Source organism: Haplochromis burtoni, unplaced genomic scaffold, assembly GCF_018398535.1.
Source record: "Haplochromis burtoni strain Fernald_Lab_line unplaced genomic scaffold, NCSU_Asbu1 Contig_325, whole genome shotgun sequence".
Lineage (NCBI taxonomy): Eukaryota > Metazoa > Chordata > Actinopteri > Cichliformes > Cichlidae > Haplochromis > Haplochromis burtoni.
This window is the reverse complement of record NW_024582686.1, coordinates 51,896-71,477: the sequence shown is the minus strand read 5'-3', so window position 1 is coordinate 71,477 and position 19,582 is coordinate 51,896. Positions and strand designations below refer to the sequence as shown.

General features: G+C 40.7%; 2 protein-coding genes across 7 annotated transcripts in view; both read right to left on the bottom strand.

Moving 5' to 3' along the window:
• lhx6a (LIM homeobox 6a) overlaps positions 1-1,336 on the bottom strand; it is a 12,233-nt gene extending 10,897 nt beyond the window's left edge. The window contains exon 1 of one of the 2 annotated variants that reach the window (XM_042228478.1): positions 673-1,336. In XM_042228478.1, the coding sequence (XP_042084412.1) occupies positions 673-750 (78 nt within the window). In that variant the 5' untranslated portion in view covers positions 751-1,336. The remainder of the gene's footprint in view (positions 1-672) is intronic. The other variant, XM_005941826.3, reaches the window with a different exon arrangement.
• Positions 1,337-2,235: 899 nt separating this feature from the next.
• Positions 2,236-19,536, bottom strand: rbm18 (RNA binding motif protein 18). 5 transcript variants are annotated; one of them, XM_005941823.3, is made up of 6 exons: positions 19,347-19,532; positions 18,261-18,374; positions 12,014-12,140; positions 11,134-11,220; positions 6,836-6,936; positions 2,236-4,011 (listed from the first exon to the last, which is right to left on the bottom strand). In XM_005941823.3, exons 2-6 carry the CDS (start codon positions 18,365-18,367, stop codon positions 3,831-3,833), a joined length of 603 nt encoding a protein of 200 aa, XP_005941885.1. In that variant the 5' UTR covers positions 18,368-18,374; positions 19,347-19,532; the 3' UTR covers positions 2,236-3,830. The 5 variants fall into 5 exon arrangements, 4 of the variants coding, with proteins under 4 accessions (XP_005941885.1, XP_014195395.1, XP_005941886.1 ...); XM_014339909.2 differs by having other exon boundaries at positions 11,140-11,220; positions 19,347-19,531; XM_005941824.2 differs by lacking the exon at positions 19,347-19,532 and adding an exon at positions 19,180-19,312.
• Between the last annotated feature and the right edge of the window lie 46 nt (positions 19,537-19,582).

Genomic DNA, 19,582 nt, shown 5'->3' with positions numbered 1-19,582 from the left:
CCTGCCCTTAACCCATGCCTCTCAGAATAATAGTATTTTCTTCGCAATCCAGGACACGAGACTGGAGGTTGGGGAGTGGAGTGGTGTGTGTGTGTGTGTGTGTGTGTGTGTGTGTGTGTGTGTGTGTGTGTGTGTGTGTGTGTGTGTGTTTTCGGTGGGGGGGACTACCTGTAATTACAAATAGCTTGAAACGCTGGGGGGATAAGAGGGACACGGAGTGTCAATTTCAACTGTCAATCAGGGTGGAAAAAAGGCAACGGTCACCCAAAGAATTGCAAATTTGATTTTTAATGGCTGTAATTAAAATCTAATTCTCTTCACGCGAGTTGGCAGCGCTCGAGAGGCTCACGGACAGCAAATCACGCCATTCATACGCAGAAGAAGCGCGTGCAGCTGATCTCCACATACACACAAGAAACATGATTCTTGTGAGATCGCGGAGAGACAAAAAAATAAAAATCCCCGCACGATCCCCTCCCCGGGGGGCTGCCAAAGAAACTGCGCGCTTCTGCCGTCCGTCCCGTTCAGTGAGAGAAGAAACTGGCATGTTGTAAATATCCCACAGTAAAGCTAGAGCCTAGTATAGCATCCGCACTGCACATATGACTAGCTGCAAGTAGAGTCATTTTAAACCTTTTTTTAAAAAAAGGCCCAAACATTGCGTGTCAGTACCTGCTTTGTTGGGATTCCTTCGGACAGAATTTTATTTCCCTCTGAAAGAGGGGACAACACTTCATTTTTCCAGTACATGAACCCCTGGCGTCTCAGAGTTTCCAGAGTCTGGGATCAGGAGAATAGTCGGCGATGGGCGTGAAAAACAAAAGAAAAAGAAAACAAAAAAGTAAAAAATGGGGAAAAACAGTTATATCCGTACCATGAATGAACTGTGGCGCGCACTTTTGTTTTACAGAAAAGTGTCTCTTTAAAGCACGAACACGGTCTGTCACGGCAGTGATGCAGCCACGCAGCGCCGGAGAGTTTTGCTTGCTGCTCTTCACAACAGATTTCTTACGTTTGCCCTTGTCTCTCTCTCTCTCTGTCTTCTTCTTCTCTCTTTCCCTTTTCTGATCGGGGGTCCGACCACAGGAAGTGAATCAAATCGAGGCGCCTCGTAAAAACTCCCCCCAAAAAGAAAAGCTTTTGAGGTTCAGCAGAGACCTGCGGGGCTGCACAGGCGAGCGGAGAACCTGAGTGTCTCTGCAGAGCTGCAGTGAAAGTTGTGCGAGACTCTGGCCTGCCTTATAGTTAAAGAAGGGGGAGGGCGAGTAAAGAGTTTCATGTGCGTGAGAAGGCTGGACGCGCAGTTCGGAACAGTTCTGATTCCTCAAAGCTCTGCTGGTGGATGTTTGATATCTTAGACATTTATAGCAGCAGAGGGAAAAAAATAAAATTATACTTGTTTATATGATTGTCATTTATTTGCTACTGGAAATATACAGCTGGCGTTGACCGCGGACAACAATGCGGCAATTAACGCACAAGTTTGCGCTCGAAAACCAAAGTTTTTGTTATATACACGCTGATTGTTGTGTATATGCGGATAAAACCATATGTATGTTCTTATTACTCATTTATATATATATATATAAAAATAAAAAAAAAGTCATTATTAAAGAGAAGACAATTTTGAGACTGAATTTAATTCAACTCCATGATTCAAAATATAATTCCGTTAATATTTTGGATAATTTTATGCCAGTTGTCGCTATGCTTGCAGTTATTTAAAGAACATAAATATTGCGATTCAAGGCATCATGTATTTATAAAATAAAACTGGTTGAAGTTAAAATTCATTAAAAAATAAGAATAAATTCGATGTTTAAGTAATAAGTTAAAAGATGTATATTAGTAGGGCAAATATTCACGATTTACAGATCTTTCAAACACAGCTGGCGCTACGTTTAAATCCACAGATTAATGTGTTTGTTTGTTTTTAATGTAAATCCTTAATACAATTATGCAAAAGTATAAAGACATATACATAAATACATAAACTATAGGAGCTGATGTAACTGAATCTAAACGCTGACAGAAACTCAGGGAGCCATTAAACAAAAGGCTGAGCTTTATAATTACAGGATATGTTTGAGCCTACAATAGTTTAGATCGATATGTCAATCATCCCGCTTTCCACAGCGGATCCATGATTATCTGTAAATCTACACTTCAGGAATTATTCCATCAAAAATGATCCAAGCGTTTAAAAAAAGAAGAAAAAAAATACACCCGAATGTGTATCCATGAACTAAAAAGGATATATTTATCCAGTGGGCCCTTTATTGAAAACAGATAATTACAGGCAAGGAAAATAAAATAAATAAATAAAATAAAACAAAAATAGAATTTAAAAAATGCTGTAATGGATTTCACAAATGTTCTGCAGCCGCATGAATGATTTTACAGCAACAAACAAATCCCACGAAGAGCTGAGTGATGTCAAGAGGTAGGATTTGGTCCATCGGTCTGCACGAAATTGTGCTCTTCCGTCTTCTCCAACAATTAGCCCGCTGCGAGCTGTAGACCAACAGTTCCTACTTGGTAACCTCACAAAAACAGAAAAGGCCATTTGGCCAGCAAATCCAATCATCTGCCAATTAAATCCAGTTTACAGTCTCATCAGGATTTCGTCTCTTTTTTTTCTTTTAAAAAAAAAATCAAAAAAAAAAAATCATAAGAGCCTCAAACTCCAATAAAGAAAAAATGAAATGAAAAAAAAAATGCAATTTATAATAAAGAAAATGTGTCCACATTAATCAGTCTTACAAAAAGGCCTACAAAGTATTGGAAGTATTTACAGGAACTGCACAAAAATAGTAAACTACTTAATATTCATCATACCAGAGTGGGAAAAGTGAGCCTCAAAAGGCTACAATAGCTAAGACTATATGATTATTGTGGATAATGTTGTTACATAGATGCTCTTTCTGGTAATAAATAAATGATTTGATCCATGATGGCTGATTTTCCACAAACAAAAACCCCCAAAACGAAAGGGTTACATGTGGTGAGGAGAGGGAGCTTTTGGGCAATGGAAACAAAATATTTTAATGGCAACAAAGAACACCATCAACATGAAAAACACAGGAGCGAAGTGATTATTTACCTTTAATTGAGAATTTTAAATAACAAGAATGCGACCAGGGATGGATCTAAATGCTACGCAAAAGTCATTAAAAACAGTCGTATAAAATTAGATCCAAGAAAAAAAACAAACAAAAAAAAAGAACAAAGGGGGGAGAAATCAAGCGCGCCCACACACACACACACACACACACTAAAACTCGCAGTGAGAGTCGCTAAGCGGCTTGTGGCTTATTATTTTTACACTCCATTAATAGTAACCAATTAGGACAAACCGAAGCCCAACCCGCCCTCCAAAAGAAACATATTCCTTAATTAAATAATGTGATCTGGAAGTTAGAAGATGTGTGTTCAAAACAAAACGAGAAGCAGCGTTTACACCGCTTAACACTTTCAACTGGTTCAATCGCTGCAAATCGTGATGAGGCAGGCCGACGAGAGGCCCGACCTGCACGTCAGCCAGGTTTGGGTCACATGTCCGGCTAAATAACGACCGATGATTCTGAGACCTGAAATAATTAAAAAAAAACAACCCAAAACCCATTTTGGGTGCCGTCCATGATGGCTGTGGTTACTCCTTAACAGTCAGGGTTCACCTTCGAGAGTTTTTATTTTCCCCACATCGGACAGTCGAAAGTACTGAATGTGGAAACTGTTTGTGTGGAGGTGGGGGCTGAGGTGTAGACGCTGGCTTTGGGTTTAGAGAGGAAGGGGTGGGTGGCTGGGGATAGAATAAGTGGGAGGATGGGTCATCTCCTGAACTTGCGGGGCCTGCTCTGGTTGCTGTGGTGTGATTTAGAGTAGGGCTCCCAGCGTTTCCTCTCCGGCGGCTTGTTGTAAACGTAGGCAGACGGGCCTGAGTAGCTATCGTCTGGATTCTCCTCCATCATCTGGAGCTTGGCTTCGATGGCGCGGATCTTAGCACTCGTGCTGGAGGAAGAAGGAAAAAATGAGAGGAGGTGTTAGCAGCGAGGCTGGGGGGGAAATACTAGTGTTGATACTGAGTGTGAGGGACAAATAGGACTGATGGACAGACTCTGGGGGACAGAAAGAGGAGGTAATAGCAGTCTTACTGAGAGGGGGGTGGACAGGTTTAAAATAAAATACAGAAGAATGAACAGTGAAACAGAGGACTACTTTTATTTAAATGGTGAAACAGAATTTGGAGAAGCAGAGGAGATAAGATTGTGGGAAAAAATTGCAGTGCTTGTGGGGAGGCGGTGGGGAAATGAGGGAATGAGTATGCGCGAGAAGTAGAAAAAAAAAAAAAAAAAAAAAAACTGGAGAGGAAAACAATAGAGGGGCCATCAGGGAAAAAAAGAGGGCTATAGTGTATATTTCCTCTCTTGTGCTGTGTGGATAGAGTGACTTTGAGGTTTGCAGCAGATAGATGAGAGGTTCCTGCACAACAACATGAAATTACTTCTTTTTTTTTTCAACCACGACATATTTACACAAAATTAACAGCTTCCACATTTAAAGGGTAAAAAACACTGCTCAGTGAGTCTGCTCACTCCGGGGAACCTAATTTGGCATTTGACCGTTTTTACACTCCATTTGTCTTATTTTAAATAGGCTGCAAATGCATTATTAATCCCCCTAAAACTGTTGTTTATGTTAAGGAAAAGATCATTGATCAGCGCACTGCTTTACCTCACAATGGTAAGGTGAATCCACCGTGAGGCCAATTGCTGAGTGTCTTCTCTTCAACATCCCATCAAAATAAAGGCTAAAAAGGCCCCAAAATAGTAAAGGAAAATATCATAGTTCAGGCTAAAGTCCAAGAGTTGCCTTTTTTTGGTTGCCAGTGGGATGTATACTCACTGAGTAGCCTGCATAAAATTCATGCTGTGTATTTCACGTTTTGCTGTGACTCTAGGCTGGATTACCTCAGTAGGAGGCGAAAACGCCACAGAGTGACTTAACAGCGCTTTATTTATTTAATTGGTTGACCTGCAAGTGTGTATATGGGAATAAGGGCTGCAAATGTGGCTGCTATAATGGCATACTTTGGAGTCGGACAGAATTTCAACACTTCCATTGATGTCTTTGGAACCAATGTGGTCTTTCAATAATTTCAGCACCACAGTTGAGTACCGTGAAGAATGTTTTATAGCAGAGGTGTCAGACATGCATCCTGGCAAAGGGTCAAATCCAGTCCTGCTGGACAGCTTTACAAAGTATCAGAATGGCTGAGGAGCTAATAATAACTCATTTTCTTTAACAAATTGCACTGCTCTTGCTGGAGAGGTGGAGCTGTGAGGATAGCTAAACTTTTTCTAAATCATAAATGATTATTTCAATCATAAATGAGTAAAATACTATTGTTTCATTTCAAGCGTGTGCGTTTTGCGTGTTTTTTTTTATTAGATCCACTTTGATCTGTAAAATTGTAATGCAAGTATAATTACAGCAGACCAACTGAATGTGGAAAAACTGAGGAACATTGTTGAAATAGCTCTTTTTTTCTTCTTAAGACATCTCAGACTGTTTTTAAAATGGATGTTTCATTAAATGTGAATGTTTTCAGAAGGTACTTGGACTACACTAAAAGAAAGAGAACAGCTCTTGAGATAACATTAGGCCCGTATGCGGTCCAAAATATGTCTGAAACTTCTGTTTTTCATGTATTTGTGCTGGCTTGGTTAATTAAGGTTTAATTACAGTATGTCAGAAGATAGACATGATCGTGGATGTAACAAAAGGTCACACTCACAGAGTGGGTGAAATGCTTCATGGGTTTCTCCAGCCCTCCCCCCAAAGTTGGATGAGTGGAAAAGAATGAATGGAAAAAAATAAACAAGTGTTTTCTACTGATTGCATTTACTTTTTTTTTTTTTTTCCATTCAGTGACCCCCTGCAAGTAGTTATAACAACCAACTGGTCACCCAGAGCTTAAGCATTCAACACCCTAACCTATGGGTGCCCACTTTCAATCAATGCATAGGTCACCGAGTGGAAGGCAACCTGCCTCCAAACAATCGCAGTCTGACTCGGACTGAGTGCAGTTACTCTCAGACAGATCGGAGAAGGCTTGCAAATAACTGCTGTTTAATTTATAACGTTGCCATCACACTGGTGTCAGTTGCAACTCGTCTGCAATTGGTCTCTTTGCAGTTGGGGACACGACTCAACTGGTTGCCAACTGGTTACAATCCTATGTAAAAGTTAATAGATAAACAGAAATATCTGAATTTCTGTTTCGGATCTATGAGGTTCTTGCTAGACTCTGAATGTAAGCAGTTGAAGTGCATTTACATTGAAGGAGATAGCACCAGATTAGTGATCTTCACCGATTTATCACAGTTAATCAGATATAGACTGCATGTGTACATGCCAACTTAATCCAGTTCAATCACAGGCTGACTGGTAGCAGACTGTCTTATTGCCATTTTATCACCTTCTCAATGCAATAAAGTTTCTCTGAGGATGGCAACTGTTATGAGGCTCAGGTTTTAGTAGTTGGAGCTCTCTCTTGTAGTAGGAGACGGTAAACTTCAGCAGCATTCTCACTGCTAGAAATTCTTTCTTAGGTTTAAGCAAGACTGACAGGTAGAGAAAGAAGAAGGCAATTCGATGCCCACTGGCTCATCTTTGCACTGGGTGCCGACAGAGTAGAAACCAATTCAAATACATTCAAATACAAAAGTTCAGGCCTTCAGCTCATATGTGAACACACTCAGAGAAAAAACAAAACCTGATACAACAGCAGAAAGTTTATATGTGTGCGTGTGTGTCTGCTGTTGATGCCAACCTGAGGTGGTTGGTTGTTATGGATCCATCCTCTGTTGAACCGCTGCATGACGGTTCCAGGCTGGGAGGCATCGTCTTGTCATTACGAAAACCTTCAAACCTCTGTAAACAACATACGTGGGCAAAAACAAACAAACAAAGACCCACACAAACAATGATGGAAACGTGTATGGACAGACAGATGAAAAGAGATAAACAGAAGGAGTAAAATAACAAGTAGAGTAAGTAATGGCAGAAGATACACAAGATACAGGGAAGCAGACAATCAGTGGAAGAGACTGAATATGTCCTAAAGATATAATGTGGACTGTGATATAGATTACAGCTCACAGTACACATCAATCAAACTTTAACTTTCTAAAAAGACAAGCAATTCCTAATCATTAATATCAGTTTAACAGCATTTTACCCCTGAGATACATTTTAGGTCTAAGTTTGAACAGGGCCAAATAAAATAAGGCAGACATTTAGAAAACAACAGACCTTCTAATAAATACTAACAGCAGGTCTCTGAAGTCAGCTCCAGTTTTCTCCCACAAATATGAACATTACTAAACTACAGTATTGATCTTGTTTGTTTCCGGTCAAACAGACAGTAACCAAGCAGCAAGCAAGCACGTCCGGCTTGTAATCACACCCTAAGGGATGATCGAGGATAAAAGTGGGACCAGCTGATGAGCAACAACCAACGCGTGCACTCATTCCTTTCAAAACCACCTTCCAAACATCTCCAACAGCCAAAACTGAAACCTGTGGAGAAAAAAAAGAAAGAAAAAAGAAAAACTAAACAAAGTAACAGTCACATGATGGGTAATGATAAGCTCCAGCGCTTGGCGCAGCAGTTTCCGTGTGCAGTACGTTTGGAAACCATCTGGCGAAGTTCAGCCGGTGGAAGCGAGACAGACTCACATGACATTACATGAAGTTACATAAATGCAGCAGAGCACACGCACACACATTCCTACATACAGTCCCATGAAATAAACAACATGTATAGCCAAGAATAAGAGTAAAAACAATGACCATGCAACCAGCCAGGACCCTTCCCTTCCACCTATTCCTAAAGGCATGTGGCTGGAATGCATAGAGATCTGAATGCAGCCAATAAGAGCACACTGAATCTGAAAACACTCCAAAACCTGCAAATAAAGCTAAATTTGGGTTGTTAAATTTGTTTTTCAGGAGATAGCATTTTAAATTAGGTTAATAAAACTAAATATCTAAATTACTGCACTATAATTGGCTGACAAGTGAGAAATGCATAGCAAATGTAGTTAAACTTTTGTTTTGTAAATTCATTCAGTGTTGGATGTATCACCTTACAATATGACACCAATAACTTTTACTTTCTAACAAGTAACAAGTTCACCCAACCGGGTGGTAATATAGTTGAGGAGGTGCTGGAAATATCATGAAGTAAACTCAATATACTAAGAAGACTTCACACGCTCAGGATGAATAATCAACACGCACAAACTAAATGAAAACCGTTTATTGTTTCTGGTAAAGCAAACGAGTAACTAATGCATACATGATGCTTTAATGTAATAGATTACTTTTAAAATATCAAGTTGTTTTAAAAGTAAAAGCCTATTACACAACACGGAGTACAAACAAATAAAGCCAAGAAGAAGTGTACAAAGCCGTAGTTCCTCTCGTGGCCACTTGAGGTTGGCTCGAAAAAGGAATGAGACCCCAAAGACTCCCATGCTAAAATGCTCCACTTTGCAGCATTAAAAAGAAAACTTGCATACCTGGTATTAAAAAAAATAATAGTTTACCCTCAGATCAGCTCCGAGTGAGGGTATTTTTTTTTACTCATCCAACTGGGTAACTCAGTTACAGGTAGGGTCACGGCAGGCGCCCTGACACAAGCATAAAGCTGATAAGTGTGTTTGTGTGTTGCACTTGCTAACTAAGCTCACTAGGATAAGCTGATAAATTAGCACTGCACCCTTTTAGCCACACAAATCATTTCATCTCCAAAGGCGGCATGCATCATAGATAAGCTTACTTATATAAGTATGGGTATAAAATACGCCATCTTTAACAGTTGCATTTGCAGGTTTGGAAATCTGAGGATTGTGGACATCCTTAAATAAATGATCATCAGAGTAATTCCCTCCATTTCAAAGCTTTGGATAACTTCAACACCACCTGTCTGTGACTCACATATCCCAGCACATCACTCCTGGGTTGGACTCAATGAAGACAGGCTGGCAAAAATGTAATTCATTTTTAATTTGACCTGAGCCGGCTCCATCAGTGGAAGATTGCTCACAAAGACGGGACTGCGAAAATTAGTGACTCGCACTTCACAGACTAGTCCACTTGAAATATCAGTATACCGGCTTCACTGGAATTGGCAGTGATCTGCAATTGACCCCATTTTGTAATCTCTGTAGCTAATAAGAAACATAACCCTTGAAATTATGCATCAAACAAAGGTTAAGAAAGGGGAAAAGCGCACATATTGCATGCTTTAGAAGGAGGTTTAATGATCAGATACCTCTTAGGAAAAAGCTCCTGAGGTGATGGGTGAAGTTGAGCGTTGCGGTGCCATCTTTTTTGGAACATACGACATGGGTCATGCTTAAACCTCTAATCTTTTCCTCGCCTAAAACTCACAATAAGAAAATGTGGGGGAGTCTACAACATGAGGGAGAAAGATTGATGAACAATGTGAAGATGACTGTGGTTGAAATATTAATTTATTTTCACAAAGGTCATGATAATGGTGATGTGTGAATTCATTTCTGCCAGGAGGGAAGCAAATCCATGTCTGCAGGCTAGGCGGAGATACTCCCTGTTGTGAAACTTTAATTATAGCAATCAAGTCTAGCAGGACAGTTTGCAGGGTCACATGATCACGACCGTCCATCAACACACTGCAGCAGAGTGGAAAAATGGGGTTGCGCATATCTAGCTTACTTTAACAGAACAAAGCTTAAGAATACCAACAACATTCGCTGGAAGCCGAGGTCAACCCCAGTCTATAACCCACTGACAATTTAATTATAATTAAAAAACTAATTCCTAAAAAAACGTGCACTTTCTCTGACTCTGTTAGTCACGTATGCGGCAGAGAGGACAGCAAGGTAAATATTCTCCAAGACTGCGTTTTAACTGCCTGAGCTGATAGACAGAAAATGGTATTTACTGAGAGGAACCAGCATTTACTGTATGCCTGCCATGCAGGCAAAGAGTCAAAAACCTGTTTATTCATATAAATCCTCACATTAACAAACCTGACGCTATAGTCTGGGGCCTGTTGAATCTAAGATGACCCCAACTTGACCCTGAAAAATACTGTTAATATGTCATTTTAAGCTTTAAAAGAATAAAACAATTATTAAGTTTGAGAATTATTTATATTAGCCTACACGTACTGCTAATTATTAAAAAAAAGAAGAAAAAAAAGGGGTCAGAACCAGACCCCGTTCAGCTGATTATATTCACTCACTACAGTACACTAAATTATTCACAAGATTAACCGTGCTCTCCTGTTAGTATAACCTACGCTAGAGATGCTTCTTGCATGGAAGTGTTTTTACATGCAGCAGTTATGCAAGCTGCATAACTGACTTGCATAACTGGACAATAGTTATGCAAGGAAATGTTTGATTTCATAGTACCGCACCTAAAAAAGTGCATGTGAGCTAAGGCGAGTGGCAAAGATGTTGGGAGATTGTTACTTAAGTGGTTCAAGGTCATTTTTATTAGTGGCACAAAAATTGTTTTTTTTGTTTTTTTTAAATGAACACTTGTAGAAGGATGAATATAAACAGCTACTACTTTTGCTTGAAACGGTTGATTGAACTGTTATTAGGTAAATCTTTGAGCAGATTTATCTCACAGCGTGTTCTCTTAAAGGCGGCAGCGTTGACCTTGACCCCCTTCTACCATGTGTTTGTGTGTATGTGTGTGTGTGTAGGGCGTGATTCGTCTCTATACAGGATATCCTTTCACCCTTCGCCAGTAGGCTTTCTATTGTTAACAGACAGGCATGCTGGTTGTGCTGGGATCCCTGTGCTCTCTGTAAACTGGCTCTGACAGCAAAAACACTAAAATTAAAACCACTACTGGCGGATCATTTTTATCTTTCACCCTAAGCCAGATTGACCTCTGCCATCACATATTTTGGTGATTTCTCCCAACGCTTCGGTCATTAGAGAGCCTAACCTTTTTCTAATGCACAGATCTAATATTTATATTTAGTCTCTATACCTGCAGATTAAACCCAAAATGTCAGCCACATTCAGAGCAGTATTGTATGCTGGGAGTGAGCGTGATACTTACCCTCACCTGTGCGTGTGCCCAGCGCACAACCAACTTCTTGGACAAAGCTAGCTTCCCATTTAAACACTGGATAGCCCTCTCAGCCTCCTGCATGCAGCCACAGAAACACAAACACAGAGAAAACAAGGAAGAGGAAAAGAGAGAAAGACAGAGGGGCGGCTTTTAAGTCGTGATTAAAAATCAGCTTTGATGATTGCATCCGAGTGATTAAATCATTAGTCCTCATAACAGCAGAAGGCCATAACTGAGGTGTCTGAGTGTGTGGCTGTGTGTATGAGAGGCAGTGTGAATAAATACAGTTTTATCTAATCAAATGTGCAAGTGGCTTTGTTGCTAAATTATATTAATGCAGTTCTTTATCCAAGCGTGTCTACATGTAAGTGTGTGTGAGTGTGAAAGATAAACACACACTTCCTCTGTATAATCCTTTTGGGAGGGCTTCATATCCCACTGATAGAGACACTAGCTGTGAAACTAGATGCTTATCTCAATCCCACAGCACGCTCCAAAACAACCTGTGAAGCTTAAACCTGCTCCCTATAAAGCCCACTTCAACAGGACACACACGCACACTGCTTCAGGTTGACTCATGAATGTTTTTACACTCAGTTTGGGTCATTTTCATGAAACATCCAACTCATAGTGGATAAAAATTGTTTCTCATCAGATCTTTAAGTTTAAATATTTTTCCTATATTGATGAAATGACTCGTTTTACTCCTGCCAACTGAGGATTTACTTTTAGAAATGATAAATCTGGTATTTCATGCATCTGAGTTTATGTACTAGTGTACAAAGCCACATGCTGTGGGTTTAAAAAACCCCAAAAACAAACTTTAACACAACTGACATTTATATGCAGATAAACATGCTGGACGTACCTCCCTGGTGCTAAAGTTGACAAAGCAGTAGCCTCGTGGCTGTCCCTCCAAAGGCCCAGACTTGTGAAACAGGAAGTCAAACTGTTTCACTTTGCCAAACTTCTCTAACAACTTCACCAGGTGATACCTGTCGAGAGAGAGCGAGAGAGAGAGAGCGAAAGAGAGAGAGAGCAAAAAAAAAGTGTAAGAAAAGACTGCTCCGTAAAGACAGAAAATGGGAAATAAGAAGGCAAAATGACTTTGATATTTTGCAAAAGGGTCTCAGTCCATGCTGTATTTGGCCCCCGTAAATCTGTCAAGTAGGGCTAATGAGAATGACAGCTTTCTCTCCCTGACACCTTTTTAGCAGCAGGCCAGCTGGTGTGGCAGGCCGGTGACAGTAAATCTCTGACTGAGACAATGCTGAGGATACAGTAGCAGGACAATGAGGGAATAAAACAGAGGAAGCTTAAAATCCCCCCTGAGCACAGAGATCTGCACAAACAACCTCCACTGACTGTGCGGCGCTGCTTAGGACTACAAATGAGCATACATGTGGTCACTGAAGAGCTATGCAGTGTTTGTGAGATTGTAGGTGTGTGTGCGCGCGCGCGTTTAACCAGCAATTTGCAGCCATGGGAAAAAAACATTTCTTTTGACAGTACAGAAAAGAGCAATGAGTTCAGGGTCACTTGGAGACTAGATTCGCTGCTACACTACTGTAAATACCCCGGGGCTGATTGATTGTTTTCAACACAAACTGAGCAGCACGTGCTTTTCCATTTCGTTAAGAAGAAAATAGAAAAAGTGTCCATCCCAAGTTCCAATATGCTGACACATTCGAGATGCTGGGGTCAACTGTGTGAGTCAGGCTCAAAAAATGACTGAAATGGTGAAATCAATTAGCAAAATTGTTGCAGACTTCTTTTAAGAGTGTCAATGGACTCATTTACAGTAACTGTTTGAGGTCCAAGAACAAGTTTGAATCACTGTGAAAACTCCTCAACAAGAAACAACACATCACCCGGCTGATTAGTCACTGAAACCACCACAGAATTAAGTCCTCATGTTCCTGAGTGAAGGCAAAGAAACGGCTTTTAGCAGTCCTCACTGTATGAAAGACGACAACACCCGTAACTGTTTGCAAACCAACTCAATCAGCAGTTTACGAGAAAAAAAAAAAAAAGGTTACAGTTACACATTTGTATACTTTAATATTTTGTGTCAACCCAAGGAGCGTGCACATGCACAAACAGTTGAAGCCAAACATTTTCAGCAATTCATTGATTTTATTTTTGTTTACATGTTCTTGTCTTCTGTCACAGGGGAAAAAACTGAAACGCTCGAAGAAAAGAGTCCAACAGACGCCCTCCTGTGTTCTTGATTCGGTGCCATTGCCTTGTGTGACTGTCCAGGCCTCAGAGTGACCCCAGGTGTTTTGTATAACTGTTAAAGAGAAATTAATGCTTCAGCCTTTTATTGTTTAGGAGCCTGTTATTTTTAATCCTCAAGTGGTTTGTGTGTGTGAGAGACCAGAAAAATGTCAATGTGCAAGTGTGCAGTGTATGTGCAAGGGACTTGATGTGGCATTCTCAGAGTGAAGCGAGGTTCTAAGCTACAGGTTGTACTAATGTCTTCTACGACTCCCTGGGGGGCTTTAGACCGACGACAGTTTCTGCTTTTCCCAGACAACACCCTGCAAGCCTCCGCATGTGACAGTGGCTCATCTAGCCCTAGATTACACTTAAGTTGTTGTTTACACTTCAGTAAACAAAAACTGTGCACTAGTGAACTATGCCGTCCTTTGAAAAAGCTATATAGTTAGACGTTTGAGCATATGTGTATTTTTAACAGAGGTTACACACTAAGAACCTTATTGGATGCTAAACCACAATGGAGAGCTCCTCCTGGGGGCTGTAAAACCCACCAGAGGAAGAGGGGAAGAGAAGGGGGAGGAAAGGGAGGGAAAGGTGAGCAAATGGAGACTAAAGTTCAGAGAGGGGATATTGATGGCAAGGTGAAAGGTGTAGGAAGAGGAGCACAAGGCAAAAGAAGAGAGGAGGTGAGAAGCCAGGTATGACAGATACAAGAGTTAGGAAACAAGAGGAGAGGAAGGAAGGGACAGGGGGGGATGTGAGTCAAGTCCAGAAAAAGATAAGACAAAAGGTTCGGTCCAGAAAAGTGCAGGTCAGAAGGGAAGAATTTGGAGAGGAGGAGCTAGGGTTTGACTGTTTGACAATGCAGCTATCTGCAGTTGTAAAGAGTAAAAGAGCGTGCAACTGACAACTAGCACTGTGACAGGAACTGTGGGATTTTTACTGAAAATTTAAAAGGGAAACAACATCATGGTTTCCCCATAACCCAATTGATATCTGAACAGGATGAAAAGCAGAAAAGGTCAATTTAATTATCACGCGTAGAATAAATTCTTCTCTCTTCATTGTAAGAGATGAACTCATAGGAAAATTTCATAATTCTCTCAACAGGGAAGCTTATAATCAAACAGAACTGTGCACAGGACTTCACACAAAATCACAGTGCTGCTTTTCACTGTATTCAAATTAAGTGTAACGTTTTACCCTGAACCACCTAAAACAGCACTGAAAACATGAAACAGAACTAAATCTCACCTAAACGCCAGCACTGAAAAATGCAACAATTTTACAAGAAGTCTTTAGGAATAGTTCTCCAGGCTTCCTGAAGGATATTCAAAGCTCCTCTTTGGATGTTTCTGCCTTTTGTTCTGTTCTCTGTCAAATATGATCCCACACTGCTTCAGTACTGTTGAGGTCTGTGTTCTGGGGAGGCCAGTCCAGTGTTCAACTGTGTCTTTGTCTATCCAGGTATGCTTTCACTGCATTGGTAGTGTTTTTGGGAAGCCGCTGCTATTCAAATGTTTTCCAGATGGTATTGCATTGTGGATCAAAATCAAAATGCCAAGTTTTCAGCTGATAGTTCTTTGGAAATCACCTTGCTACTGCAAAATACTGTTTCCTCCAAGTCAAACCCAATTATATTTGGCAGTTTTTGTAGATTCAACTACAGAAATTGGAACAAACTATATACTTTTGTGACAGGCTGCTAGTCACAATATACCTAAAGATACACATTAAAATTGGTTCATTTCTAAGTTGTGTGTTATGTGTAGACACAACATTGGTTCATCTAGTTTGTTAGGTGCCTTTTTAAAACTTTTCATAGGTGAGTGTTAAGTGTCATAACAAACAAAAAAAATTCCTTTGGGACGACCAGGTACAAGGACTGGACTGAAGATGGGTGCAATGTAAAAAATAATTATTCAAAGACCTTCAGAAAGCCTGGAGAACTACTGCTTAAAAAAAGACAAAGTGTGTATCACTGGAAGCAAAATATAAAGAAGTCAAGTGGGGCTTAAGACTTTTGCACACTTTTGTATTTTCAAATGATCCAAGCTCAAAGAAATAAAATTTCACCCTCACAGAATAAATTACTCATATGTAGAGCTGGGCGATAGAACGATAACGATATGTATCGCGATATAACTTTTTCTCGATAGAAAAATTAAACTATCGCGATAGACCTCGCCGCTCTTGTCCTCTTAAAAAAAGAGAAAAAGAAAAAAAGAACAGCCAATCCAAATTACGTAGCGCAGAGCTGAACCAATCACAGCCGCAGCGTCACATCACGTGACTTGTTACGTACAGCACAAGTGCCAAGCCGCACGTGTGTATTTGTTTGGGAAGCAGCCAGCCACCGTACCGCCCGGGTAATGAAGGAAATGAGTGTGCCGACTAGAAAAATCAACCAAGCGTGACCGAAGGTTACCGAAGAGAAAACAGATGATGGTTCCAATGCCGGAGAGATTGTCGAACGGAAGAGCCAAAGAAGTTCCGTAGTGTGAAGGTATTTCGGCTATTTCGAGTCTGACAAAAAACAGAGTAGCGTGCACTGTAAATTGTGCCGAAAGCAAGTCTGGAAATACAATAAACTGGTGCATGCTCAGGCTACGTCCACACGTACCCGGGTATTTTTGAAAACGCAGATTTTTCTATGCGTTTGCACCTTTCGTCCACACGTAAACGGCGTTTTTGGTCACTGAAAACGAAGATTTTTAAAAACTCCGTTTTTGCATTTACGTGTGGACTAGAAAAACGGAGAAAACGCAGCGTCAAAGGTGTGCGCATTTTTTGACGTCACACTGTGCGCCACGTTATTGTTTCGGTGAAATGAATTTCTACAATACTGTTACTGTTAATTCTACTCTCTGCAGTGTTTAAATGCTTACATATACACACAGTTACTGTCCCTCCACACATACGACTCGGTTCTGCTTCTATGCCCCAGCTTTGTTTACTTTTTCCCACCGAGGCTTCTAGACTTCTGATTGGCCAACATTTCTGCACGGTTAGGAATCTAGCGCCACCTGCTGCTTTGGCATGTTCATAGCAGCGTTTTCCTTCATTTCTGCCTTTATGTGTGGACGGGATTATTTTTTAAAACGAAAACGGAAAATCTCCGTTTTCAAAAATACCCGTGTACGTGTGGACGTAGCCTCAGTCTCTGACTGGAAGCGCTAATTCGTCATTCGGCTTTTGTCAGACTAAAGTAACTGTTAAAACTGTTTGAAAAGCTCAGCTATACAACAAGGAGAGATTGAGAATTTCCTTTTAGTTCTCAGTTTATTTGATATTGACAAAAGTTAGTCAGTTTTGTCTGTTCTTCTGTAAAACAAACTAAGATTTATTTTTAGAATTAATATTTTGTTTCTAAGTGGAATTGACAATTTAGTCTGTTTCGTTTGTTCTATTTTGAAACTTAAACGCTTTAGCGGCTGCCTTTTGTGTAGTTTGCAATATTTGCCTTTATTTATCTGAAAAAGTCTCATGTTCCTTAAGTACATCTACCCTGTTGAACTTATTATGGGAAATAAATATTTAAATAAAAACAAGCTGCTGATTATTTCACATTTTACTTGTGAGCAACGGCACATTTAAATCTTACAAATATAGTTATTTGGCTTATATCGTGATAGATATCGTTATCGCCTGAAATGAAAAAAACATATCGTGATATGAAAAAATCTTATATCGCCCAGCTCTACTCATATGTCATCTTTTGTAATAAAATGATATAAATTAGATTGGGGGCAGTTTAAAGTTGTATTGATTTTAAATGCTGAGAACAGTTTGTTTCAGTTCAATCATTTTGCCTTGTGGCATCAGCACCTTGCATTTCAAGTCTATTTTCCACCTCTGCAGGGAGTTTGGCTCACCCAGACAAACACAGGGGGTACTGCATGCTATCCCGGAGCTAATTAATCTTCCCAATCAGCAACGGGGGCCTTGAGCATTTCTCTTGTTTTCCCTCCATACTGAGAAGTAGAGGGCCATTTAAGAAGAAGCAGAGCAGGGAAAGGGGAAGGAAACGCCTGTCTAGACGCCCACCAGAGCTGCTGCCCGTACATTCTCCAGCAGCCCCCACAGGCGTACAAACACACCCCTCACCCCAAAAAACTACCTTCTCTTCATCACAGCATATGCAGGGATGTCTTTAGCATTCAGCAGCAAACACAAAGAAGGAGGAACAAAAAGGATTTGCATGTGATGCTCTGTCAAGACTCTTCTGGGTGTCAAAGCCTCTACCAGCTGCCACCCAAACATCAACTGATGTGTGCTGTTTCTGTGCGCGCGCGTACACACACACACACACACACACACACACACACACACACCAACAACAACAACAGCCAGGTTGACACAGAAACAGTAAACAGGGCAGGTGATTGAGGAATGATGGCTGCTCCTTAGCCGAGCAGGTCTCCGCGCTTCACTGCCTCTCTTTCACACACCCAGCCCTGTCTGCTCAGTCTCAGCTTGTGACACACACACACACTCTACACACACAGTTAATCAATCATATACGGACACACAATACATTGCCTTTCTATGGGGTAGAAGGTACAAACCAATGCCTCAGTTTCATACCATCTATTACAGTGACCACAGATCACCCACTAAAAGCCATCACTAAATGTTACTCCATATTAAAGTGGCGCTTTCGCACATTTGAGGCTGAAAACATTACATTTAACTCCTAAAAATGCTCACTATGGCACAGCTCTATTGTAATACCAGTGGCTCTTTGACTATGAGCTAAGATCCCTGTAATCATTACTAACGGATTAAAGTGTTGTAGATAATTTACACTATCTAAAGTGATATCTGGTGGATCAATGAAGATGAAATATGAGCTTGCGTTAAAGCAGAAGCTGACTTTTTTTTTTACTCACTCTGTGATTTTGGGATCAATGTTTCCTATCCACAAGCGGTTTCCATCATGGGCCGTGCTCTCTGAAATAATAGAGGCATTTTCGACTGTCTCTGCTGCCGATGACATGTGGAATCTGTGGGATAAAAGAAGCAAAAGGCAGAGTTTTTGATTATCGCAAGTATGAATTTGCATGGCGCTGAGGAGCTCAGACACTCAACAGCTGGGCGTTTGCCTCTGGAAATCTCTGGAACATGAAGGAACCTACCAGAGAAGACCTGGACACCTATTGGGCATCTGCACACTCAACCAAATACAGATATTCAGCTAATTATACCCTCATTGAAGGAAAAATCCAGGAAAGGTCAAAAAAGTAAAGCGTCAGATAAACAGCTTCCACATTAACTGCACATAAATAATAAAGAGTCTCAAAACTTTGCCTTTCAGCTGCCCTTTATTGGGGACGCCACAGTTGATCATCTTCCTTCATCTGACACTATCCCAAGCATCCTCCTCTGTCACAACAACCCTCCTTGTCCTCCTTCCCTACATCCACGAACCTTTTTCTTCCTTCTGCTTGGCAGTTTCACCACCAACATGCTTTCTACGACATAGCCACTACCACGCCAATGATCTAATCTCTGAAAAGTGTCCAATTAAACAGTGAATTTTAGGGATTTTCTAATCTAACTCAGTTAATTTCATTCAATTAAAATTTAAAGCAGTTGTGTGCAATATGTGCGCAAAGGTTGTGCCGATGTATGTATTCATAACAGGGGTTTTAACTTAATCAGGAAACAGAATCAGGAAACGACGTAGTGTGGGTTACTTCCTCGCACTGTCAAATAAACACATAGTTCCTGAAAACATCTGAAAAAGCAAAACTCCGACTCCACATCTGGGAAAAGCTAAGCAAATAATCTTAGTTTAACAAACCGTACAATTCTACTCCTTAACTCCGGAACTTCTTCGGATAGATCCGCCCGGGTAGAGTTAAACCAGACACGGTTATGCAGGTGGTAGCATATGTGATGAAGATGAGCTCTCAGTCACTTCGTTATAGAAGAGCAGTGGATTGCAGCAGTTAGCTAAGTGAGTTTCCGTTTACCTCGTTGTTTGTCAAACTTCCTCTTCGCTGGCGAATTCTTCGAATTGATTTACCACTGATCCCACCTTCGGGATGATTCTGGTGCGTCAAAACGTCAAATTAATCATTTCCTAAACTGTTTTCGTTCTATATTAGAGACTAGGCGAGCTAGCTCTGACGATACCTCGCTACCGTCTGACAACAAAGGCGCGGGGTGATGACGTAGTTTGTTTGAGCATGCGCAGAGTCCTATGGGA

What these genes read in the sequence shown, in the direction of transcription:
- rbm18 (XM_005941823.3), bottom strand. Translation starts at nt 18,367, where the DNA reads ATGTCATCGGCAGCAGAGACAGTCGAAAATGCCTCTATTATTTCAGAG. An exon ending in ATTGATCCCAAAATCACAGA is followed by an intron (nt 12,141 to 18,260) that starts GTGAGTAAAAAA and finishes CTCTCTCGACAG; the next exon opens with GTATCACCTGGTGAAGTTGT. An exon ending in GGGCACACGCACAGGTGAGG is followed by an intron (nt 6,937 to 11,133) that starts GTAAGTATCACG and finishes TGTTGTTTACAG; the next exon opens with AGGTTTGAAGGTTTTCGTAA.